This window comes from Marmota monax, unplaced genomic scaffold, assembly GCF_021218885.2.
Source record: "Marmota monax isolate L192 unplaced genomic scaffold, Marmota_monax_Labrador192_F-V1.1 WCK01_AAM20220418_F8-fsc00068, whole genome shotgun sequence".
Classification (NCBI taxonomy): Eukaryota; Metazoa; Chordata; class Mammalia; order Rodentia; family Sciuridae; genus Marmota; species Marmota monax.
Window position 1 is genome coordinate 7297347 of NW_026692352.1, and position 25835 is coordinate 7323181.

The 25835-nt window shown below is 47.9% G+C and overlaps 1 protein-coding gene across 9 annotated transcripts in view; it reads left to right on the forward strand.

Annotated features, from left to right (window-relative positions):
* Myo7a (myosin VIIA) overlaps positions 1-22860 on the forward strand; it is an 83503-nt gene extending 60643 nt beyond the window's left edge. For 8 of the 9 annotated variants that reach the window (XM_058578560.1, XM_058578562.1, XM_058578559.1 and 5 more), the window contains 14 exons: positions 637-827; positions 1396-1520; positions 2029-2186; positions 3003-3156; positions 4313-4468; positions 4937-5042; positions 6067-6180; positions 7217-7304; positions 7482-7588; positions 9816-10001; positions 10410-10526; positions 11861-11944; positions 19210-19329; positions 19837-22860. In XM_058578560.1, the coding sequence (XP_058434543.1) occupies positions 637-827; positions 1396-1520; positions 2029-2186; positions 3003-3156; positions 4313-4468; positions 4937-5042; positions 6067-6180; positions 7217-7304; positions 7482-7588; positions 9816-10001; positions 10410-10526; positions 11861-11944; positions 19210-19329; positions 19837-19926 (1796 nt within the window). In that variant the 3' untranslated portion in view covers positions 19927-22860. Of the gene's footprint in view, positions 1-636; positions 828-1395; positions 1521-2028; positions 2187-3002; positions 3157-4312; positions 4469-4936; positions 5043-6066; positions 6181-7216; positions 7305-7481; positions 7589-7773; positions 8916-9815; positions 10002-10409; positions 10527-11860; positions 11945-19209; positions 19330-19836 lie in introns of those variants that run through there. The other variant, XR_009226606.1, reaches the window with a different exon arrangement.
* Positions 22861-25835: the final 2975 nt, after the last annotated feature.

A 25835-nucleotide genomic window follows, 5' to 3' on the forward strand; every position in this document is an offset into this window, starting at 1 on the left:
CAGCATGACAACCACACTGGCCAAGCACCTCCAGGGCTGCCTAGGCCTGTGCAGAGTGTGGACCTGGACCTGCCTTCAGTTGGGAGGGAGGCAGAATGCTGGCCCAGGGACAGCACAGTGACCAGAGAAGCCCCAGGGCTGTGGGTGCTCAGAGGAGAGGCCCCCATATAGCCCAGAATCCATGGAGGAGGCACAGAGTGAGCAGAGCGTGTGGGGCAGAGGGCAGAGGGCAGAGGACCACGTGCAGAGGCAGGAGAAAGCCAGCGTGTCCTGGGGAACTTCACATAGTTAGGTGTGACTGGAGTGTGACGGGGGCGGGGGGCAAGAAGCAAGGTGGAAGGAGTCAGGGAGGCCAGCTCCCAACAGGCTCAGCAGTGTAGGTCTTCTCCTAAGGGTAATGGGGAGCCACAGAAAGTTTTTGAGCAAGAGAAGAGTATGGCCCCCTCTGGTGTCTTTGTGCAGAAGGTTGTGACAAGGTAGAGGCCAGGTGGCCAGGTGGGCAGACATGAGTGGGACAGGGCCTCAGTTCTTCAGTGGGGAGGAGTGGCTGATGGATCATCAACCTAAATAAAGATGTTCCAACCCAGCCCCTCTCTCTCTGCCCCCATGTTGCCCCCGCTCACCTCTGCTCCAAAGCGGGTGAGGAGTCAGGCTTCCTCAGCTTCGCCAAGGGAGACCTCATCATCCTGGACCATGACACCGGTGAGCAGGTCATGAACTCAGGCTGGGCCAACGGCATCAACGAGAGGACCAAGCAGCATGGGGACTTCCCAACCGACTGTGTGTATGTCATGCCCACTGTCACCATGCCGCCACAGGAGATCGTGGTATGTGGTCTGGCAGTGGCAGGTGGGTGGAAGGCTCCTCAGACCCCTCTGTCCTCTCTCCTATCTGTAAAGTGGAGTGAGGGACTGTGATAGATCAATGGTCTCCAGATGCTCAGTGGGGGGCGGGGCTGAGGCACCACAGACTCCAACCTGTGTCAGGTAGGGAGGGGCCTAGTGCGCACATCAGAGGAGGAGCTGCAAGGAGCAGGGATGGGAGGAGAGTGGCCAGCGGGAGGGGTCAGCCTGCACTGTCTGAAAGGCAGTGTGGGCACAGCTGGGCTGGGAGCCCTGTTCTCCCAGAGACCCTCAGAGTTCTGCTCTGAGGACGCAGAGCCCGCCTTCCCAGGCAGCTCCTGAGCCTGGCTGATGCAGCTTAGAGCCCCGCAGGATGAAGGCGAAGTGACCTGAGGTCCTTGGGGAAGGAAGGGGACTTGGGGTCAGAAAACAGTGGGTCTATACCTGTGGAGACAGTCCCCAGCCACAGGTTGCCGGACATTGGGCTTTTACCATGTTATCCCAGTGGCTCCAGTTGAGGGCTGACATGAGCTCCCTGTCTCTCGACCTGTAGGCCCTGGTCACCATGACCCCTGACCAGAGGCAGGACGTCATCCGGCTCTTGCAGCTGCGAACTGCAGAGCCCGAGGTGCGCGCCAAGCCCTACACGCTGGAGGAGTTCTCCTACGACTACTTTAGGTGCCAGCTCCTGGGGACGAGAGAGAGGATGGTGGGCAGAGGCTCCTGTGGGCTCTGGCCAGGGGCTGAGCAGCTTTGCCATGCCTGCCTGTGAGCAGGGCCTGCCAGGGTCAGCAGCAGGGCCGTTTCCATCCCGGAAATGATGCTTCCCTGCGGGCGCACGGCATCCTTCCTTGAGGTGGTGGGGACTGTGCCCTCCCAGGCATGTCCTGGCCCTCAGTGTCACACACCAGTGCCTGTTTCAGCCTCACTATCCTGTGGGGAGACAGCAAGAAAGTGGGGGGCTTTGGCTCTGCTAGCCCAGCACTGTGCCCAGGAGGCCTGGTGGGCGGGGGGCAGAGGCTTTCTGCAGGAGGTGGCTTCTGCACATCTCTGGTGGCAGAGCGGGGTGGGGACAGCACTGCTTACTCCTGCCCGTGGCTTCCAGGCTGCTGGGGGGCTCCCCACTGGGGTTCTCCCCAGGTTTCCTGCAATGGGATGGCTGCTGACTGTCCCTGTGCTGTGGCAGGTCCCCACCCAAGCACACGCTGAGCCGTGTCATGGTGTCCAAGGCCCGAGGCAAGGATCGGCTGTGGAGCCACACACGGGAGCCACTCAAGCAGGCCCTGCTCAAGAAGATCCTGGGTAGCGAGGAGCTCTCGCAGGAGGCCTGCATGGCCTTCATCGATATCCATGTGCACTGGGTGGGGACAGGTGGGGACAGGTGGGGTAGGGGATGCTGGGCAGGGAGACTTTTCAGCTAGATACCTCCTTCCTGTTGAGGGCTGGCTGGGTCCTGGGCACACGTGGAGGCACATCTTACAGTATGCAAGGCCCCATCTCTTCCACTGTCTCCTTTGACCCTGTCATTCAGTTAGGTGCCAGCTCCTGGGGACGAGAGAGAGGACGGAGGGCAGAGGCTCCTGTGGGCTCTGGCCAGGGGCTGAGCAGCTTTGCCATGCCTGCTGTAGGCCAGGCATGGAGATGGAGCCGTGACCAGAGTCAGCCCCTGGCCTCATGGGGGCGATGTGCTAACAGGAACCAGTGCTGGGATGTGGCATCTAGGCTGAGACCTGAAGGCTGAGTAGGACCTAGTAGGCAACGGGGAGACAGCTGGGGAGCATCCCAGACAGAGGGAGCAGAATGCACAAAAGTCCTGAGGCAAAACAGGGCACAAAGTAACTCAGCTCATCTGGAAGATGTGGGCTGACTAAGGGAAGGGTTCCAAGCCCTACTTAGAAACTTGGGCTGTGTCCCGAGACCAGGGGGAGCCCCTGGACAGGGAATGGAACAGCCAGACTGGTGACTTGGGGAGTCCATCCTGGCTGCTGTGAGGTTGGGGACCAAGGAAGGGTGGCCTGTGAAGGAGCCGTGGCGGGTGGGCAGATCAATCCAGTTTTCTAACTTAGTAGTCTGAGGCCCAGGGTCAGGGGGAGGGTGGCCTTCTACCTCCGGGCCAGTGTGTGCCCCACTCAGCCACAAGCCCTTCCTTGACAATCCCACCTGTTCTCAAGTACATGGGTGACTACCCATCCAAGAGGATGCGCTCTGTCAACGAGCTCACAGACCAGATCTTTGAGGGGGCCCTGAAGGCTGAGCCCCTCAAGGATGAGGCATACGTGCAGATCCTGAAGCAGCTGACGGACAACCACATCAGGTGAGCAGGTGTGGGGCGGGCAGCACTGCTCTGCCTGGAAACACGGCTTCCTCGCACGCAGGGAGAGGCTGACTCCTAGGCCACTCAGCCTAGCTTGGCCTGCAGCCAAAGGTTAATCCTCAAGAACCAGGAGGTAGGGGCTGGGGGTTTAGCTCAGTGGCACAGCGCTTGCCTAGTGGGCTTGAGGCCCAGGGTTCATTCCTAGCACTGCAAAAAATGAGAAAGGAAGAGGGGGGTGGGGAGTGGTGGCTGTACCCTCCTGGTCTGTCCTCTGTGTTGATCAGCATGAGTCCTTCCAACTGCTGCTTCTCGAACCTGTGTGAGCCTCTGTGGATGGCTTTCCCCAGGCCTGCAGGCCACGGGGGCTCCGGGGATGTCTGGACCTACAGGTTTAGCCAGTGTCTTGTCCTGGCTTGGACTAAGGCCGTCAGTTGGAAGCTGTGGCTGAAAATGCTCATGGGTCACGGTGGGCAGCCCCAGAGGCTGTCACCTTCTCCCCACTGGGCCAGCCAGAGGCAGGAGAGGGAAGTCAGCCTCCTTCTTCCTCAGAGACTGAGGAAAGCCCTGCCCTGTTCCATCACCCCACCCGCCTTCCTCCCCAGCCTCATCACTGTCCATCTCTTGCACAAATTCCCTCTGGAACTACAGACCTTTCACACAACCAGACATTTGTACATGCTGGGCTGCTGGCAGGAAAGCCCTCCATTCCTTTCTTTGCCTGTCAGAATTTGCTTCAACCTTCAAAGCCCAGATCAAATGCCACCTCCTTGCTCGGAGCCCTCCAAGCCTCCCGCCTCAGTCCCAAGTAGGGGGCTGGCCTAACTCAGTGCTGTGCCCAGTGTGGCGAGTCCGGAGTCGCAGTATAAATTGCTCGTTTCCTCTTCCTGGGGAAAGTCTTGCTGTGAAAGTGAAACCTCAGCTGACCCCAGCAGAGCCCCTGGCCACAGTGGGTTTTCACTCTGGCAGGGGTCCCTGGTCCCTATGTGGACTGGTAACAGCACAAGGCCTGGCGTGGGTGGGCGGCCACAGGGTGATTGGCACTAACTGGATCCCGCTACAGAGATGTGGGTGGTGCTGGGCCTTGGGATGAGGAACTGGGGGTGTGGCCCTGGGATTGCACAGGTCCCTGTGACTCCTACGGGGCCTCCTCCCACAGGTACAGCGAGGAGCGAGGCTGGGAGCTGCTCTGGCTCTGCACCGGCCTCTTCCCACCTAGCAACATCCTCCTGCCCCACGTCCAGCGCTTCCTGCAGTCCCGCAAGCACTGCCCGCTCGCCATCGACTGCCTGCAGCGGCTCCAGAAAGCGCTGAGGTACAAGGGCTGCCAGGGACAGGGAGCAGCACTGGGTTGGTCCTCGGCCTCACTGGGTTCATGGGACCAGCCCTTGAGGATGAGGATGACCACACAGCTGTGGGGACCTGTTCCTGAGCTCCTCAGATGCCAGCCACAGTCGCACTCTGGACAGTTTGGGAGTCTGGTGGCTCAGAGGTGCTTGGCGCATCCCTTTAAGTGCGCCAAGCAGGCGTGCACCCCTGGGTCACACTCAAGACCCTACAAAGCCCTCTGGCACCCTGCACTTTGTTTGCCCTCTAAAGCCCTATGCCACCTGGGCACTGTTATCACATTTCCCAGATAAAGAACTCAAGAATGTAAGAAGTGGCTGGTTCTGTTGTAGGAAATGAGGAGGAGGGTCAGACCCCAGTTTGTCTCCAAAGTTTCCTCTGTTCCCTGGTCCCATTGGTCCCTCTTCTGATCTGACCCTTCCCTGCCCATTTTCAGAAATGGGTCCCGGAAGTACCCTCCGCACCTGGTGGAGGTGGAGGCCATCCAGCACAAAACCACCCAGATTTTCCACAAGGTCTACTTCCCTGATGACACTGATGAGGTGAGGGCCTCTGGCCTCTGGGTTCCATCCCCTGAGAGGGTGGGGTTCCCTCAGCTGACACAAGGTGGCCTTGACTTCTCACCTGCCACCCCAACGTGGGCCACTTTATCCTCCTGCACCTTGGTGGAGTCAGGGCTCAGTTTCAATGTCGCAGACTCCCTGGGTAAGAGCAGTTTCTTAGAGAAGGCTTTGCCCCAGTTCTCCGTCCCTCCTTCTGAGGAGAAGCTGCCTTGGAGAAAACTCTGTCCTGCTGAGCTGGACTCTAGCAGGCCACTTCCCTGGTCCCAGCTTTGTTCCTGGGCATGAGGCCAGGCTGGACTCCCCACTGCTCCAAGCCCACTTTCCTGTCGGCAGGACCCCAAAGCCCCTTCCTGCCCCTCACATAATGTGGTCGGGGTCCCCTCCACCTTGGTTCTGTCTTCCAAGGGACCTGTTGTCTTTGTCACATTCGCGGTCAGGCTGCCTCAAGACCCCCACTCCCTGCTCCGTCTCAGCAACGCGCCTCATTCAGACGAACCTGAGTGCAACGTCTAAATATTTAAGTTTGAAGAGAAGTTTTAAAACTTGTCTGAGTTTAGAGACTAGAGACTCAGAAACGTCACAACAGGGTCCCAGGGGCAAGGACAGAAGAAGTTCCTAAATTCCTTTCCTGTCTGTTCCCTCTAGTGGAAGCCATCCCCAAGTCCCTCTGCTCTCTCCATCTGACCTTTGCCAGACTCTCCGGTCCCCTCACCCATTTTGGAATTTGCTTTTCCTCTTCCTCGGGTCTCTCTCTGTCCACTCCATCCATGAGGCCTGGCTCTGTTGTCCCTCATGATCCTGCAGCCAGGCTTGGGGCTGGGAGGCCACGGAAAGTCCTTCCCAGAGAGCCAGGGACTGAAAAGGAGTTGCTTTTTCCTTTGTTGAAATGCCATGTCCAGCTCTGGACCCCCGGGGAAGCCCTGTGGAGGGCAGGGCTTGGTCTAGAGGGGCAGCCAGAGGCCAGGCCCACTCTGCAGGCGCTAAGTGAGCACTCCCCTCTCAGGCCTTTGAGGTGGAGTCGAGCACCAAGGCCAAGGACTTCTGCCAGAACATCGCCGCTCGGCTGCTCCTCAAGTCCTCCGAGGGATTCAGCCTCTTTGTCAAAATTGCAGACAAGGTGGGTCGTCGGCTCTCTTCCTGTCACCTGCCTGCCCAAATGCTGTGAGATTTTCTGGGACCACAGGAACGCGTGGGGAGGTGTCTTCTGCCCACTCCTTCCTACAGCCATCCCTGCTGCCCCAAAGCCTCTCCCTTGGAGCCAACGCACATGGCCTCAGACCATCCGGGGCCATCTGCCCAGGCAGTCTGTGATCTGGACACACCAGCTGCCATGCTGAGGCCATTTAACCACTGAAATAACCCTTGAAGGGCAGTATGATTAGCCCTCTTTAACCCATGAAGTCTCAAGTTTTCCACTCTGCCAACATTTCAATGAAATTGACACAGGGTCATTAAAATCATAATCTAGAGCCTATACATAATTATAATAATTAACATTAATCAACATTAAGTAGTATAATTTTATTACATAATTATATATTTAAAATTTTTATAGGTGTCCACGTTTGGGTCGATAGGATAAATAGACTAATAGATCCCAGAACTAGAGTTCAGAGAGGTTAAGTAACTTATCCAAGGTCACACATCAGGAACTCAGATCCAGGTGCACAGCCCACATCCCTCCAGCTCTGTCCGTGGAGGTCTTGCAGTTCCCCTTCCATGGGAAGACTTTCTGACCATCTCAGGCAGAGTTGGGGGCTCTCTCCTGTTGATCACTAATGGATCTATGTACATCCACATTTATCTTCTCACCTCACCACTGTCCCTGTGCCAGACACTGAGGACCCAGAGATGACCCTGATGAGGTTCTGCATCCAGAGAGCTCAGAGCCTGTGGGAGAAGCTGGAAGGTTCAAGGCAGGGGGACTGGGCCTCATTTGTGGCCATGTTCCCCTGGGCCTAGGCAGTGGATGGGGTGACTGTCCCTCAGCAGGAAGAGGGCTGTGTTCTTCAGACGCTGACCAGGCAGTCAGGGCAGGGCAGGGTTGATACAGGGAGTGGAGTTTTTCTGGATAAGAGGCCTTGGGTAGGAAAGTCGGAAAACGCAGTATTGCTTTAACTGAAATGAATGGACTACGACGGCCACGTCCCTAGGTCATCAGCGTCCCAGAGAATGACTTCTTCTTTGACTTTGTGCGACACCTGACAGACTGGATAAAGAAAGCACGGCCCATCAAGGATGGTAATGAGGCTGGGTCCTGGGGTCACCTGAGGCCGGAAGAGGGCAGGTGCTGCTCAGGGCTGTGCTGTGAGGCCCGCTGGGTGGAGCCCAAGCAAGGGCCTCTTTTGGGGCTGGGTTGGGTGGGGGACGGACCCTTCAGTGCTGGGACTCGGGGTGACGGGCTGCCCTGTGCTGCAGGGGTCGTGCCCTCGCTCACCTACCAGGTGTTCTTCATGAAGAAGCTGTGGACCACCACGGTGCCGGGCAAGGACCCCATGGCTGATTCCATCTTCCACTATTACCAGGTGAGCTGCCCAGGGCCTCTCTGCTCCTGGGGCTACTGTGCTACAGTCTGGCTGTACTTGTGAAGCAGAGTCCTGTGGGCCTTGCCAGGTGAGGGGCCCGAAATAGCCGGCCTTACAGGGCTTCCTGGGATCCAGGGCCCAGGGAGTGGCCTAACTTCAGATCCCTCTCTCTCCTGATCTTCCAGCCGTCATGGCTTGATCACTCTTCCTCTGAGCTCCCTGCTTGTTCAGGCCCCTCCTTCGGTGCCTGCCTGTTCTCTGAATTCAAGATTCTGCTGCTACAACAGAGCATGTCCAGTGCTTCTAGGCAAGTCTGCAAATGTTTTCTGGCACAGGCATGCAGGGAGTCAGGAGGGAAGCTTGCATGTTGACCTCTAATATTTACCTGGCACCTTTCCTTCCAGTTAACTCCAAAAGTAGGCATGTTGTTTCTATTTTATAGAGAAAGAAACAGACTCAGAGAAGCCAAGTGATGTAGTTAAGGTCACACAGCAGACAGGACTGGGGTTTGATCCCAGGGCTCCATGATTGCAGTTCAGTGCTCTTTCTGGGCTGTGGTCTGCTTACCATTCTGGTGGGAGAGACAGACCAGGTTGCTAGGAGGAGGAGGTGGGGGTTGCCTTGGTGGAGACACGCTGCCTGGGATGCAGGGTTGCCCTCATTTGCACCTGGTATCTGCCTCTCCCTGCCAGTTCCACCAATGCAATGTGTAAACCCAAGAGTCAGCCTTGACCTCTCCCACTGCCTGTCTCCCACATTCTGAATCACTTGCCTAATGATCTGACCTCCGGACTGTCTCTGACACCGCTGGGTCTCCCCACCTGCCCACCTGGCTCAGTCACCATCCTCCTTCCTTTGGCTGGTTGCAGCCTCTCCCTGGTCTCCCCCATTGGTTTTGTTTCCCCCCAGTTCACTGTGCGCAAGACAGTCCTCCTGCTTTCCAGGCCTCTTCAGGGCCTCCGGTTGCTCTTAAGGTACACCCCAAAGTCTGACTGGGCCCTGCATGGTGGTGCCTCTGCCTCCTCTTGGACTTGACACCCCTTGGCTCCATTCACTGCAGCTACAGTTTTTCAGAGTCTCAGGTCTGGCAGGGCCTTTGTCATGTCACCCCGTCTGGAATACTCTTCCCTCAATCCCTCCCCTTACCGACTGAGCTTTCAGATGTCTTATCTTGAAGAATTCCCTGTCCCCACGGTGGGATCACATCACTTTGTTATATGTTCTCCTAGCACCGTGAACAGTACCTTCACAGATTATAACCATACGTCAGTTTGGTGTGTATTAAATCCTGCTCTTGTCTTGAGACTGCAAGTTCCATGAGAGTAGGGTGAGTGTTGTTGCTTAAAGGGCCTGACTCATAGCAGATGCTCAACAAGCGTTCGTTGGACTGATGGGTGGCTGAATGGGTGAATTGGTGACTCAGTGAACGGATGGGTGGAAGGGTGAGTGCTGAATGAATTTACGGGTGGATATTGGTGGGTGGATGCATGGACAGATGGGGAAGTGGATGGGATGGTGGCTGCATGGGTAGGTAGACCCATAAATGGGTGAGTGGTGGATGGGTGAGTAGACGGTAGGTGTGTGGGTGGGCAGGGAAGTGGACAGATGGTGGTTGACTCATCTCTGATCAGTGGGGCATCTCCCGGCCATCCTTCATTCCCTGCCCTTCCCACAGTGGATAAGACAGTCCTAAGGCTCCAGGTGTGGTGGACAGTCCTAAGGCTCCTGTGCTGGCCCTTCAGAGGCTGCATCTCAGCTTTTGGTCCACTCTCCCTCCTCAGATGCTCTGGTTCCGGGTCTGGAAGTTCAAGGGGTAGGGCTGGTGCCGCTACAGAAATCAGTCAGGACCAAAGGAACACAATGGGAGGAGGCCAAACTGACTGGCTCTTCCAAGAGAGGACAGGCCTAGAGAGGAGAGCTGAAGTTCAGTTTCACCCTGAACTTCACTTTTAAGCAGTTCTGTTCTCACTGGACTGTTAGAAGGGGAACTGGGACAGTGTTTTGGTATGGCCGTGCTTCCCAACTACACAGTACCGAACCTGGAGGCGTACTCGCTGTCTCCTGGTCCTATGACATCTCCCCTAGGGAAGCAGGATCAGTGGAGGCTGAAGAAATGGTGGGTCCAAATATGGGGGTAAGGCAGGAGCGCCCCCTTCTTAGGGTGGTGGGGAAGGAGTCCACCTCCTCCAGCTCCCTCCACGCCTGCCACCGGCTCTGTCTCTGGCAGGAGCTACCCAAGTATCTCCGAGGCTACCACAAGTGCACACGGGAGGAGGTGCTGCAGTTGGGGGCACTGATCTACAGGGTCAAGTTTGAGGAGGACAAGTCCTACTTCCCTAGTATCCCCAAGCTGCTGAGAGAGTTGGTGCCCCAGGACCTCATCCGGCAGATCTCGCCTGATGACTGGAAGCGGGTGAGCGTGGAGCTGGCGGTGGGAATGGGAGACCCCTGAAGTGGACTCCAGGAACCCCAGGGGGCAGGTTGGCAGGTGCTGGCCAGCACCCTAGGGAGTGCCTCTCGTGGCTCCTGATGTGATCAGGCCACCCTCCAGTCTGCCTCTTCTCATCTTCCATGGGAAGAATTCAGGGGCCCCATGGTGGTGATTTGTCCTGTCCTGGTTACCAGGGTGACCTGATTTTATTGGATCCCCTCTGGCCTGCCTGCCTTGGGGAGAGGAGGGAGATCAAAAGTCCATGAGCTGGGATAATGGGGGGACCCCAGTGGCTCCCGGGTCTGCCTGTCCTACTTCTGGTCCTGACGATGGTCACGGCAGGAGGCAGGGAGCTGTGAGCCTTCTGTCCTGACCCCCCTCTCCCTGCAGTCCATCGTCGCCTACTTCAACAAACACGCAGGGAAATCCAAGGAGGAGGCCAAGCTGGCCTTCCTGAGGCTCATCTTCAAGTGGCCCACCTTTGGCTCCGCCTTCTTTGAGGTGAAGGTATGCCACAGGGGGTTCCTTGGAGAGGAAGAGGTGAAGAAGGGGACAAGACTCCTCCCCAGGACTGGGGGAAGCAGTGATGGTCTTGGACACTGCCCTGGCAGGGAAAGGAGGGATGCACCTTTAGCCTCGAGCCAGTGGGGTGTCTTGACTAGTGTTCAGCCCTGAGGACAGAGGAACCAGAAGCTCAGCCTGGAAGGGAAGTCAGGCCAGAGTAATGGAGGGTGGACTGTGACCATGTGGAGTACTTGCCTGGGTGGCAGAGCTGGGGAAGCCCTACCCAGACTGGAGAAGCCTCCTGACCTTTTTAGGGAGACCTGAGGAGAGTGCTTTTAGCAAGCAGCCCACATGGGCAAAGGCCTAAAAGTGTGAGAACTCAGGTCTGGGCAGGAAATGCCAGGGGCTGCATGTGGCGGGGTATAGGCAAGCAGGCTGCAGTGAGAGGCAAGCTGGCAAGCAGGATGGGGGGCTGGGTTTCCTCTTGCAGGGGGAGTGAGTTTGGAGGGTTTTGAACAGGGATGACAGTGCCAGGTGGCCCCTCTGGTCACAGGGTGGAGGATGGAGCTGAGGGTCATCACCAGAAGCAGGAGAATGGTGGAAAGGCTGGGATGAGGAGATGCAGGGATGATCCCGCCACACATCTAGGATGCAGGCTCTTGAGAAGCTTGGCTGTGCAAGGAGCAGAGGGGTAGGTGGGAGCTGGGGCAGTAGAAGGTTCAAGGAGGGCTTTTTAAAGATGGAAGACCTTGCTGGGTACAGTGGCACATGCCGGTAATCCTAGTGACTGGGGAGGCTGAGGTAGGAGGATTACAAGTTTGAAACCAGCATGGGCAACTTAGCAAGATCCTGTCTCAAAATAAAATAAGAGGGGCTGGGGCTGGGGCTCAGTGGTAGAGCGCTCGCCTTGCCTGTGTGAGACCCTGGGTCCGATCCTCAGCACCACATAAAAATACATAAGTGAAATAAAGGTATTAAAAAAAATAAGAGGGGCTGGGAATGTAGCTCAGTAGTAAAGTGCCCATGGGTTCAATCCCATCATTAAAAAAAAAAAAAAGATCGTTTTGGGCTGAGAGAAGGAGAGAAGGACATAACAAAGACTCCTAGAGAGGGAGAGGGATGAAATCACTGCTGGGGACCCAAGGAGGGATGTGGGGACAGCACTGGGAGCATGGCAGCAGCAGAAATCACAAGGTCATGGCAGGACCACCAGCACCTCTTCACCCCTGGCACAAACCAGGTTGGTTTTATTCCAGCTGAGGGCACTTCTTTCCTATCTCCAAGTGCTTTTCCTGTTCTGGATCCCCGTATGATGGTTCTCTATCTTTCTTTTCTAGCAAACTACAGAGCCAAACTTCCCTGAGATCCTCTTAATTGCTATCAACAAGTATGGGGTCAGCCTCATTGATCCCAGAACCAAGGTGAGCAGGGACAAGAGCGAGCAAGCAGGTGGGGTGGGGGGCAGGGAGCTGCTTTGCCTACACTTTAACCAAAGTCCCAGACACAAGCCTCTGCCGGCCCAACTCACCGGCACTACTCATCATGCATCTTGAAAGGTTGGTTGCCTTGTCTACACCCTTACCCCTCATTTACTCCACCAAAATTGCTCTCCTGGAGTTTCTAACAGTTTTTGGTGGGGTTTTTTTTGGGGGGATGGGGTGGGGGCGGAAGGATGGCGGTATTGGGGATTGAACTCAGGGCCTTGCACGAGCTGGGGCAAGCACTCTATCACCAAGCTACATCCTCAGCCCTTTTAATTTTGAGACAGGGTCTTCCTAAGTTCCCCAGGCTGGCCTTGAACTTGCAATCCTTCTTTCTCAGCCTTGCAAGTCACTGGTGTTATAAAATTCTTGCCACCAAATCCCATTAACTCCTTTTAGTCTACCTTGCCTCTCAGCATCATTGGGTGCTATAAAATGCTTCCTACTTCCAAAATGTTCTGTCCTCATACTGGCCAGGAGGATAGTCTGTGCTGGGGTAAATGCATGTATATGGGTCAGAGTGGCCCTGCCCCAGGGCCAGGAAGCATAGTCCTACCATTTCCCCAGAAGGGGTACACCTAGATAGTTGGTGAAGAACACTAATGACCATTATGTTCCCTGGCATCATGTGCCACACATTCCCAGTTCTCCTTTCTCTCTTGGTCATTTTTTCTCAGATACTTTTGTGGGTTTCTTCTCTACTCGGCCCATGGATATGATATTTCCCAAGATTCCACCCTGTTTTCTTCTTGGTTCCTTCCTTACACCCTCCCTGGTCATCTCAGCCAGGCCCACAGTATCAGTTCAGTCAAGTTGCCCAAGTTTCTAATTTTGGCTCCAATGCCCAACAACTTCCCAGATTTCCCTGGGTGTCTAGCAGGTTGGTCCAAACCAAGGCGAGGAGGCAAAGGCACCTGCTTCTCACAGCAGCTTCATGCAAAGCTGGCCCTCTTTGAGGACCTGAGACCTTCTGTGAAAGGTGTCTCTGGGATGGACCCAGGGAGAGTGAAGCCATGCTATGCAGCTTTATGCCCATCCTGCTCCCCAGGACATTTTTTTTATTGTTGGTTGTTCAAAACATTACATAGTTCTTGATATATCATATTTCACACTTTGATTCAAGTGGGTTATGAACTCCCATTTTTACCCCGTATACAGATTGCAGAATCATATCAGTTACACATCCATTGATTTACATGTTGCCATACTAGTGTCTGTTGTTTTCTGCTGCCTTTCCTATCCTCTACTATCCCCCCTCCCCTCCCCTCTTCTCTCTCTACCCCCTCTACTGTCATTCATTTCTCCCCCTTGTATTATTTTTCCCCTTCCCCTCACTTCCTCTTGTATGTAATTTTGTATAACCCTGAGGGTCTCCTTCCATTTCCATGCAATTTCCCTTCTCTCTCCCTTTCCCTCCTACCTCTCATCCCTGTTTAATGTTAATCTTCTTCTCATGCTCTTCGTCCCTACTCTGTTCTTAGTTACTCTCCTTATATCAAAGAAGACATTTGGCATTTGTTTTTTAGGGATTGGCTAGCTTCACTTAGCATAATCTGCTCTAATGCCATCCATTTCCCTGCAAATTCTATGATTTTGTCATTTTTTAATGCAGAGTAATACTCCATTGTGTATAAATGCCACATTTTTTTTTATCCATTCGTCTATTGAAGGGCATCTAGGTTGGTTCCACAGTCTTGCTATTGTGAATTGTGCTGCTATGAACATCGATGTAGCAGTGTCCCTGTAGTATGCTCTTTTTAGGTCTTTAGGGAATAGACCGAGAAGGGGAATAGCTGGGTCAAATGGTGGTTCCATTCCCAGCTTTCCAAGAAATCTCCATACTGCTTTCCAAATTGGCTGCACCAATTTGCAGTCCCACCAGCAATGTACAAGTGTACCCTTTTCCCCACATCCTCGCCAGCACTTGTTGTTATTTGACTTCATAATGGCTGCCAATCTTACTGGAGTGAGATGGTATCTTAGGGTGGTTTTGATTTGCATTTCTCTGACTGCTAGAGATGGTGAGCATTTTTTCATGTACTTGTTGATTGATTGTATGTCCTCCTCTGAGAAGTGTCTGTTCAGGTCCTTGGCCCATTTGTTGATTGGGTTATTTGTTATCTTATTGTCTAATTTTTTGAGTTCTTTGTATACTCTGGATATTAGGGCTCTATCTGAAGTGTGAGGAGTAAAGATTTGTTCCCAGGATGTAGGCTCCCTATTTAACTCTCTTATTGTTTCTTTTGCTGAGAAAAAACTTTTTAGTTTGAGTAAGTCCCATTTGTTGATTCTAGTTATTAACTTTTGTGCTATGGGTGTCCTATTGAGGAATTTGGAGCCCGACCCCACCGACTGTAGATCGTAGCCAACTTTTTCTTCTATCAGACGGCGTGTCTCTGATTTGATATCAAGCTCCTTGATCCATTTTGAATTAACTTCTGTGCATGGCAAGAGAAAGGGATTCAGTTTCATTTTGTTGCATATGGATTTCCAGTTTTCCCAGCACCATTTGTTGAAGATGCTATCCTTCCTCCATTGCATGCTTTTAGCCCCTTTATCAAATATAAGATAGTTGTAGTTTTGTGGATTGGTTTCTGTGTCCTCTATTCTGTACCATTGGTCCACCCGCCTGTTTTGGTACCAGTACTATGCTGTTTTTGTTACTGTTGCTCTGTAGTATAGTTTGAAGTCTGGTATCGCTATACCACCTGATTCACACTTCCTACTTAGCATTGTTTTTGCTATTCTGGGTCTTTTATTTTTCCATATGAATTTCACGATTGCTTTCTCTATTTCTACAAGGAATGTCATTGGGATTTTGATTGGCATTGCATTAAACCTATAGAGAACTTTTGGTAATATCGCCATTTTGATGATGTTAGTTCTGCCTATCCATGAACAGGGTATACTTTTCCATCTTCTAAGATCTTCTTCTATTTCTCTCTTTAGGGTTCTGTAATTTTCATTGTATAAGTCTTTCACCTCTTTTGTTAGGTTGATTCCCAAGTATTTTATTTTTTTTTGAGGATATTGTGAATGGAGTGGTTGTCCTCATTTCCATTTCAGAGGATTTGTCGCTGATATACAGGAATGCCTTTGATTTATGCGTGTTGATTTTATATCCTGCCACTTTGCTGAATTCATTTATTAGCTCTAATAGTTTCTTTGTAGACCCTTTTGGGTCTGCTAGGTATAGAATCATGTCAACTGCAAATAGTGATAATTTAAGTTCTTCTTTTCCTATTTTTATGCCTTTAATTTCTTTCGTCTGTCTAATTGCTCTGGCCAGTGTTTCGAGAACTATGTTGAACAGAAGTGGTGAGAGAGGGCATCCCTGTCTTGTTCCAGATTTTAGAGGGAATGCCTTCAATTTTTCTCCATTCAGAATGATGCTAGCCTGAGGCTTTGCATAGATTGCTTTTACGATATTGAGGTATGTTCCTGTTATCCCTAGTTTTTCTAGAGTTTTGAACATAAAGGGATGCTGTACTTTGTCGAATGCTTTTTCCGCATCTATCGAGATGATCATATGGTTCTTATTTTTAAGTCTATTGATGTGGTGAATAACATTTATTGATTTCCGTATATTAAACCAGCCTTGCATCCCAGGGGTGAATCCAACTTGATCATGGTGCACAATTTTTTTGATATGTTTTTGTATCCGATTCGCCAGAATTTTATTGAGGATTTTTGCATCTAGGTTCATTAGAGATATTGGTCTGTAGTTTTCTTTCTTTGAAGTGTCTTTGTCTGGTTTAGGTATGAGGGTGATGTTGGCCTCATAGAATGAATTTGGAAGTTCTCCCTCTTTTTCTATTTCCTGAAGTAGCTTGAAAAGTATTGGTATTAGTTCCTCTTTGAAGGTTTTGTAAAACTCTGCTGTATACCCATCCAGTCCTGGGCTTTTCTTAGTTGGTAGTCTTTTGATGGTTTCTTCTATTTCCTCAATTGATATTGGTCTGTTTAGGTTGTCTATATCCTCCTGACTCAATCTGGGCAGATCATATGACTTAAGAAATTTATCGATGCCTTCACTATCTTCTAATTTATTGGAGTATAAGGATTCAAAATAATTTCTGATTATCTTCTGTATTTCTGAAGTGTCTGTTGTGATATTGCCTTTTTCATCCCGTATGCTAGTAATTTGAGTTCTCTCTCTTCTTCTCTTCATTAGCATGGCTAAGGGTCTGTCGATTTTATTTATTTTTTCAAAGAACCAACTTTTAGTTTTGTCAATTTTTTCAATTGTTTCTTTTGTTTTGATTTCATTAATTTCAGCTCTGATTTTAATTATTTCTTGCCTTCTACTTCTTTTGCTGTTGTTTTGCTCTTCTTTTTCTAGGATTTTGAGATGAAGTATGAGATCATTTATTTGTTGGTTTTTTCTTTTTTTAAGGAATGAACTCCAAGCAATGAATTTTCCTCTTAGAACTGCTTTCAATGTGTCCCATAGATTCCGATATGTTGTGTCTGTGTTTTCATTTATCTCTAAGAATTTTTTAATTTCCTCCTTGATGTCTTCTATAACCCATTGATCATTCAGTAACCTATTGTTCATTCTCCAAGTGATGCATGATTTTTCCTTCCTTCTTTTATCATTGATTTTCAGTTTCATTCCATTATGATCAGATAAGATGCATGGTATTATCTCTACTCCTTTATATTGTCTAAGAGTTGCCCTGTGACATAATATATGATCTATTTTTGAGAAGGATCCATGTGCTGCTGAGAAAAAAGTGTAACTGCTTGATGTTGGGTGGTATATTCTATATATGTCAATTAAGTCTAGGTTATTAATTGTGTTATTGAGTTCTATAGTTTCCTTATTCAACTTTTGTTTGGAAGATCTGTCCAGTGGCGAGAGAGGTGTGTTGAAGTCTCCCATGATTATTGTATGGTGGTCTATTAGACTCTTGAACTTGAGAAGCGTTTGTTTGATGAACATAGCTGCACCATTGTTTGGGGCATATATATTTATGATTGTTATGTCTTGTTGGTGTATGGTTCCCTTGAGCAGTATGTAATGTCCCTCTTTATCCCTTTTGATTAACTTTGGCTTGAAATCTATTTTATTTGATATGAGTATGGACACTCCTGCTTGTTTCTGAAGTCCATATGAGTGATATGATTTTTCCCAACCTTTCACCTTCAGCCTATGTATGTCTTTTCCTATCAAATGTGTCTCCTGAAGGCAGCATATTGTTGGGTCTTGTTTTGTGATCCATTCTACTAGCCTTAATTGGTGAGTTTAAGCCATTAACATTTAGGGTCATTATTGAGATATGGGTTGTTTTTCCAGCCATATTTGTTTATTTATGTTACTAAACATGGTTTGTTTTCCTCTTTGATTATTTCCCCCCCCCTTTACTGTCCTACCTCCCACTGTTGGTTTTCATTGTTATTTTCGATTTCCTCTTCCTGTAATGTTTTGCCGAGGATGTTTTGAAGAGATGGTTTTCTAGCTGCAAATTCTTTTAACTTTTGTTTATCGTGGAAGGTTTTAATTTCATCTTCCATCCTGAAGCTTAATTTCGCTGGAAACACAATTCTTGGTTGGAACCCATTTTCTTTCAGTGTTTGAAATATGTTATTCCAGGATCTTCTAGCTTTCAGAGTCTGTGTTGAAAGATCAGCTGTTATCCTGATTGGCTTACCCCTAAATGTAATCTGCTTCCTTTCTCTTGTAGCTTTTAAAATTCTCTCCTTATTCTGTATGTTGGGCATTTTCATTATAATGTGTCTAGGTGTGGATCTCTTATGATTTTGCACATTCGGCATCCTGTAGGCCTCTAGGATTTGGGATTCTGTCTCATTCTTCAAGTCTGGGAAGTTTTCTCGTATTATTTCATTGAATAGATTTCTCATTCCTTTGGTTTGGACCTCTATACCTTCCTGTATCCCAATGACTCTTAAGTTTGGTCTCTTTATGTTATCCCATATTTCTTGGATGTTCTGCTCATGGTTTCTTAACAGTCTTGCTGAGCTGTCTATGTTCTTTTCAAATTGAAATACTTTGTCTTCATTGTCTGATGTTCTATCTTCTAAGTGTTCTACTCTGCTGGTAGTATTCTCAATTGAGTTTTTAAGTTGGTTTATTGCTTCCTGCATTTCTAGGATTTCTGTTTGTTTGTTTTTTATAACCTCTATCTCCCTGTATAGTTGATCTTTTGCTTCCTGGATTTGTTTGTGTAATTCATTGTCAAAGTGATCTTTCATTGTCTGATTTTGCTGTCTAATGTCTTCCTTGAGACTCCAGATCATCTGAAGCATGTATATCGTGAATTCTTTATCTGACATTCCATCTGCTGCAGCTGTTACCTCTTCTAAAGTTGAGTTGACCTGCATTGCTTATGGTCCTTTCTTTCCTTGTCTTTTCATACTGCTTGCGTTTCTTTCTGCTTGGTGAAACTGTTGTGTTTTAGAAAAATTTTCCCCCTATATATTTATATTGCTCTTGTATAGTTGAAAAGTCTCCCTTGCAGGGTCGGGCGGCGGTCTGCCTACCTTGCAGGCGCGGGCGGCAGCTCTGCTCTGCCCCTACTCCAATTGGGGTGACGTGACTACCGCGCCAGCGGGCCGCTGGGCCTGTCCCGGGCGTGGGCGAAAGCTCTGCTCTGCCCCTACTCCAATTGGGGTGATGTGTGTACCACGCTGGCAGGCCACCGGGCCTGATGCGCCGGTCGGTTGCAGGTCTGCCTACCTAGCAGGCGCGGGCAGCGGCTCTTCTCTGCCCCTCCTCCAATTGGTGTGACTTGTCTACCACACCCGCGGACCACTGGGCCTGTTCCGGGTGCGGGCGAAGGCTCTGCTCTGCTCCTACTCCAATTGGGGTGACGTGCCTACCACCCTGGCCGGCCGCTGGGCCTGTTCCACCAGTCGGTCGCAGGTCTGCCTACCTTGCGGGCATGGGCGGCGGCTCTGCTCTGCCCCTACTCCAAATGGGGTGACGTGTCTGTCGCGCCGGCAGGCCACTGGGCCTGTTCCGCTGGTCGGTTGCAGGTCTGCCTACCTTTCGGGCACTGGTGGCGGCTCTGCTCTGCCCCTACTCCAATTGGGGTGTCGTGACTACCACACCGGCAGGTCGCTGGGCCTGTTCTGGGCGCGGGCGGCGGCTCTGCTCTGCCCCTACTCCAATTGGGGTGACGTGTGTACCACGCCGGCAGGCCGCTGGGCCTGATCCGCCGGTCTGTCGCGGGTCTCCCCAGGACATCTTGACTACTCACCCTTTCACCAAGATCTCTAACTGGAGCAGCGGCAACACCTACTTCCACATCACCATTGGGAACCTGGTGCGCGGAAGCAAACTGCTCTGTGAGACGTCACTGGTGAGAACTCTTCCCCTACAACAGGAATGTAGGGGGTGGCCTGGGGTCAGGGTCAAGGGTCAGGTTGGTAATCAGTTCAGTTTGAGGCTAGCTTAAGCCTGGGGTCTTAATCTGGGGCTGAGGACTAGATCCCTCATTCAACTTCTTTTTCATTATCTGGGGATTGAGCCTGTAGTTGTAGCCTGTTTGCCCTGAGTTCGACAGTAGAACCGTTAGCACTGAGGCCTCTTGGACCAAACTCAAACTTTCAAGGTATCCAGGATGTGAAGGACCACAGGCTACATGCTTATTGTGGGATCATACAGCTTAGAACCTGAGTCATCTGGCTGGATAACTCCAAACCCTCAATTGTGTCAATGGAAAGACTGAATGCTGAGTGGGACAGGATTTGCCTTGGTCCTGGTTCTGGTTCTGTTCACTGCAGAGTGTCCTAGGAGCTGTCTGGGTCTAAATGGCTGGGCTTGGTTTCACTTTGTGCTCTGCTTATTTTCCCACCCCTGCTCCCAGGGCTACAAGATGGATGACCTCCTTACTTCCTACATCAGCCAGATGCTCACAGCCATGAGCAAGCAGCGGGGCTCCAGGAGTGGCAAGTAAACAGTGGAAGGAGGTGCTGGCTCTGTGCCTGCTCTCCAAGGAGCAGCTGGCTCAGGCCCATCCATTACTCCTGAAGCTGGGAGGACCTTTGCCATCCAGGCATGGAGGCTGGGCTGGCCATCTACCGCAAACCACACCAATTGGGGCTCTGAACTATCTCCCAGTGAGGTCAACTTCCCTCCACCTGTGCATGGCGCCTGTGTTAGCTCTCATCCTAGCTTGCTGTGGTCTTCCCAGTGCAAGAACCTGTGCTCCTTCAGTTCCTCTCCTGTCTCAGACTGGATCTATCACGTGACCCCCTTTGACTTTCTGTGTACTGTGGGGGCAGAGGAATTGAGAGCTCTCCATACTGGGAACAACCAAATCAAGGCATTGAATAGGATACTCTGAAACTCAAGGGACTAGGTCACTTCCCCTACGTGCAGCATCCTTGGCTGGGGTGAGGAACATGGACAACTTTTGCATATTCCAATGTTGAGTGCCGAGTCCTGCTAAAGTCTCCCTGATCATCTCAGGGCATAAAAGTACATGTTTTGTCCTCTGGTCCTACAGTGTCTTTGCTAGGGGAGGGGCAGAGATCTACAAAAAAAGTGTGCTACTTCCTTGGTCTGTGGCTGCCTGGCCAAGCTGCTCTGGGTTTGATTTTGGAGTGCTTTAGTTCAAGGTATGCTTGAAAGTGTCTTAAATGGATCAGATGGCACCACAGTGGGTTGGAGGAAAGTGCTGGACATCAAGTCTGAGATGTGGGGACTTCATTGTGCGTGGGCTGGGAGATTAGAGGAGGAACCGTCTTCTGGGTCTTAACTAGGACCAGGGGAACCAGAATGGTCCTTGCACCCTGCCAGACAATTCTCTTTGGCTCATCAAGCCATATCAAGAACCCCCCAAACAATGCTTATGTCCAGTGGGTGTTTGCAAAATGTTGCTTTGCATCCAGGATGAGACAACCAATTTTGGGCATGACTGGGGTAGGTCTGGAGATAGGAGCTTCAGGCAGAGGTGATTCGGGAATGGGGAATCTCCTGGGTTATAGCTGGGTTGAGTGCTTAGAGACACATCAGTGTGAGATAGGAGTGTTTGTGATTTGCCCTCAAGTTAGAGCTAGGTCCTGCTTTCCCTCACACATTCAAGTGTCTGGGTCATCCACACCTATGTGCCCAACCACCCTCCAGGAAGTGCTATTCCTGATCTCCCCAGCTGACATTACCCCTGGGGGACACTGGTGATTTTATATCCCTCTTAGGGGACACTGGTGGTTTGGCAAGCCCTGGCAGAATAATATCCTCCTTGAGGAATATTTGTGGTTTGACACTGGCATCATTCTTGGAGGGCATGGATGGTTTTTTGGTAAACCCTGGTTAGGTTTTTTTGAGGACCTCCTCTTTGAGGACTGTTATAAAATGGAATGAGTTTAGGTATCTGACGTTTCTTTTGATTCAAGCTGGCTAGTAGATGGTCAGAGTTCAAGAGTTTTCCATGACTATTTTTCTATTGTAGAAACTGTTTTCTGAATGTCTGTGGAGGTTAGAAAAGACAGATTCCTCAAGTGTCAATTGCCCAGTTCTTGTTTGCTCTATGTGAACTTGCTAAATGTTAAAACAGCCTCCACCTCCAGACTCAGCTTGTTCTCTACTCTTCCACTCCCAAGCTTTTATGCAAGCTTAGAGATGGTCCTCCAGTTTTGTGTGGGGCAAAAAAGTTTGTGTGAGGCTAAATTTAACCAAGGAAACTCTTAGAAGAGAGGGACTAACACTAGCTTCCAGGTTATGCATTTTACAATATAAGATGATTTGCTTCCAATATGGAATTAAGTTAGAAATTGATAACAAAGATATCTGAAAAAGTTGGGGCTGAGAGTGTAGCTTAGTGGTAAGATTATGGATTTATTTAGCATGTGTGAGACTCTGGGTTTCAATCCTAATGCCTTAAATTTCCCAAAAAAGATATCTGGAAAATCCCCTAATTTTTGGAAACTAACATACTTTTTTAAAAACATATTTTTTAATTGACAGTAATTGTACCTACTTATGGGGTTCTATGTGACCTCTTAACACATTACATTGTGTAATAAGCAGATCAGTTGACATATCTATTACCTCAGACATTTTTCATTTCTTTTGGCTGAGAATGTTCAAATTCCTTTCTAATAACTACTTGGAAATATTTAATTAATTGTCAACTTCTATTTATCCTAATGTCCTCCTATCCAGCTCCACCCCTATACTGGCTAACCATTATGCTCTTTCCATCCCTCCTTCCCCTACATCCTTCCCAGGCTCTGTAAACACTATTATATCCTCTACTTTTATGAAATTAACTTTTTAGCTTTACACATATAAATGAGAACTTAGGGTATTTGTCTTTCTTTGCTTAACTTATTTCACTTAAAATCCTTTAGATCCACTCATTGTTGCTGCACAGAATTCATTCTTGTCAACAGAATTTCATTCTTTATAGCTGAATAACATTCCATGGTATATGTATACCACATTTTCTTTATCCATTCATCCACTGATGAATACCTAGGTTGATTCCTTATCTTGGATTTTGTGAATAGTGCTACCATAAACATGAGTGCAGATGCCTCTTTATTACTACGGGACATGTGGATCATGTGGTAGATCTACTTCTAATTTTTTGAAGCATTTCCATATTGTTTCCCATAAATGGCAATACTAATTTATTTTTCCACCAACAGTGTCTGAGAATTTCCCTTTGCATCCTCGCCAGCATTTGTTATTTGTCTTTTTGAAAATAGCTATTCTAACCGGGGTGACATAATCTCTCATGGTTTTGATTTGCCTTTCCCTGATGATTAGTGATGCTGAACACTAAAAAAATTTTATATTTTATATGGACATTGTGATTCTCTTTTGAGAAATGCTTATTCAGGTAATTCACTCATTTTTAAATTAAATTATTTGTGTTTTACTATCAAGTTGTTTGAGTTCCTTATATACCCTGGAAATTACTCACTTAACAGATGAATGATTTGCTAATATTTTCCTTCATTCTTCAGGTTGTTTCTTCATTTTGTTGAGTTTCCTTTGCTATACACAATATTTTTAGTTTGAATCGCATTTGTTCATTTTTGGGTTTGGTGCCTGTGCTTTTGTGGTCATATCCAAAAAACTCTTTGCTGAGATTAATGTCCTGAAGCATTTCCCTTATGTTTTCTTCTAGTGGTTTCAGTCTTGAGTCTTGTCTCTGATCCATTTTGTGTTGGTTTTTGTATGTAGTGAGTGATATAGGAATCTAGTTTCTTTTTTCTACCAATGGATACATATTTTTTGCAGCGTCATTTGTTGAGGAGACTTTCTTCAATGTATATTCTTTGATTTTGTGAAAAAATGTGATTGCTTTTATGAAAGCACCATGTGATTTTGGTTACTGTCATTTTATAGTATGTTTCATAGTCAAGTATTATGACCCCTCCAGTCTGTTATTTTTGCTTGGGATTGCACTGGCTCTTTGGGGTATTTTGTGGTTCCATACAAATTTTAGGAGTCTTTTCCTTGTCTTTGAAGAATGTCATTAGTAATTTGACAGTAAATTAATAGCATCAAATTTGTAAACTGATTGGGTTATATGGTCATTTTTAACAATATTAATTCTTTAAATCCATGAAGATGGGATATCTTTCCATTCTTTGCATCCTCTTCAATTTCTTTCAGTGTTCTGTAATTTTCATTGTAGCAGTAATTAATGTCCTTGATTAAATTTATTCCTAGGTGAGTTTCCTCCCATTTTGGTAGCTACCGTGAATGGGGCTGATATTTTGATCTTTTTCTCACCAATTTTGTTATTGGATATTAAAAAAGCTACTGATTTTTCTGTTGATTTTGTGTCCTGCAACCTTACTGAATTTGTTGATCAGTTTTGAAGCAGTTTGTAGGTTTTTCTATATATAGAATCATGTTATCAGCAGACATCCCCTTTATTTCCTTCTCTTATATTACTCTAGCTAAGACTTCCAATGTTATATTGAACAAGAGGTGGAAGCGGATATCCTTGTCTTGTTCCTAATTTTAGAGAAAACTCATCTTTTCCACATTCAGTATGATATAGGCTATGAAATTGCAGGACACAAAAAAACCCCTATTGTAATATTTTTTATGTGCTATCAGATTCCATTTTTTTTTAAGAATTTCTGTATTTATGTTGACCAGGGATATTGGTCTGTAGTTTCCTTCTTTTTCTTTTCTTCTGTTATATATATATATATATATATATATATATATATATATATATATATATATTCATATGTATATGTACTCAGTGTACATTTTCTTTATCATATATATATATATATATATATATATATATATATATATATTCCACTTCCCTTATAGGAAAGGACCAAGGAGTAGGAGATGGGAAGGGAGGAGGGAAGTGATGGAGACTGATATTGGTCAAATTATATTACTGTATTGTGTGCATGTACTAATATGTAACAACAACAAATTCCATCATTATGTACCACTATAATTCACCAATAAAAAATATGGGGAAAAAACAGACCGAATCCTTTCCCTCTTGGAGCTTATAACCTGGGGTGTTTGGCAAGGGCTCTCTGCTTCAAAACTGGCACTTCTTGCTGCATCCTCTGAAGAGGAAGAATGCTGTGTCTTCACATGGTAGAAGGAACAGAAGGGCAAAAAGGGACTAAGATGCTCCCTTCATTTTTCTTTTTTGAAGCATTTTTATTTTAGCAGTTAAAGGGGGAGTTAAAGGAAAATCAATGACATAGACAATAAAATTAATATTATATGTTAAAAATATGTATAAAAAATAAGAACAGTTGTCTCCTCCATTAGAGCTAACTGGCCAATTTATCTGAAATTGTAATTTTCCTTATCCCAATTTTTTCCTTTCTTTTTTGTACCTGCTTCATATTTCCTTCCCTCCTACACTCAGTCCTCCCCTTTCTTATTTCTGTAGCTCTTGCCAGTTAACTAGATGCTATTATTTTACTTGATAAATATTGTGTAGCTGTACCCCTAGGCTGTAAGCCTTGGCCCCTTTCCTCCACTGATCTCCCTTTGATTTACATGAGATACACCAGTACCTTTCTTTTCCTTTTTCCTCTCTAGCTTCCACATGAGAGAAAACATACCTCCCTTGACCTGAATTTGACTTTCACTTAACATAGTGGTTAGTGGTCTCTAGTTCCATCCATTTTCTTACAAATGCCATAATTTCATTTTTCTTTATGGCCGCACAAAACTCTGTTGTGTACATTTTCTTTACCCATTCATTCACTGATAGATACCAAGACTGGATTCAAAGTTTGGCTATTGTGAACTGTGCTGCTGTAAATATGAGTATACATATATCATCATAGTATGCTTATTTTAATTCTTCAGGCTAAATACCGAGGTGTGATATAGGTGGGTCATATGGCAGTTCCATACCTAGTCTTTTAAGGAACCTCCACACTGGTTCCTAGTAGTTGTACTGATTTACAGTTCCATCAAGAACATAAAAGTGTTCCTTTTTCTCTATATCTTTTCCAGCATTTATTATTTGTATTCTGTTGACTGCAATTCTGACTAGTGTGAGATGGAACCTCAATGTAGTTTTGATTTGCATTTCCATAGCAGCTAACAATGTTGAACATTTAAAAAATATATTTGTTGGCTATTTGTATTTCTTCTTTTCAGAAGTGTCTGGTTCTTTTTCCCATTTATTAATTGGGTCATTGGATTTTTTTTTGTAATGTGTTTTGAGTTCTTTATATATATATATATATATTCTAGATATTAATGCTGTCAGAGAGTAGCTAGCAAAAATTTTCTCCAATTCTATAGGTTCTCTCTTCATAATTGTTTCTTTTGCTTTTCAGAAGCTTTTAAATTTAATGTCATCCATTTATTAACTCTTGGCATTATTTCCGGAGATTTAGGTAG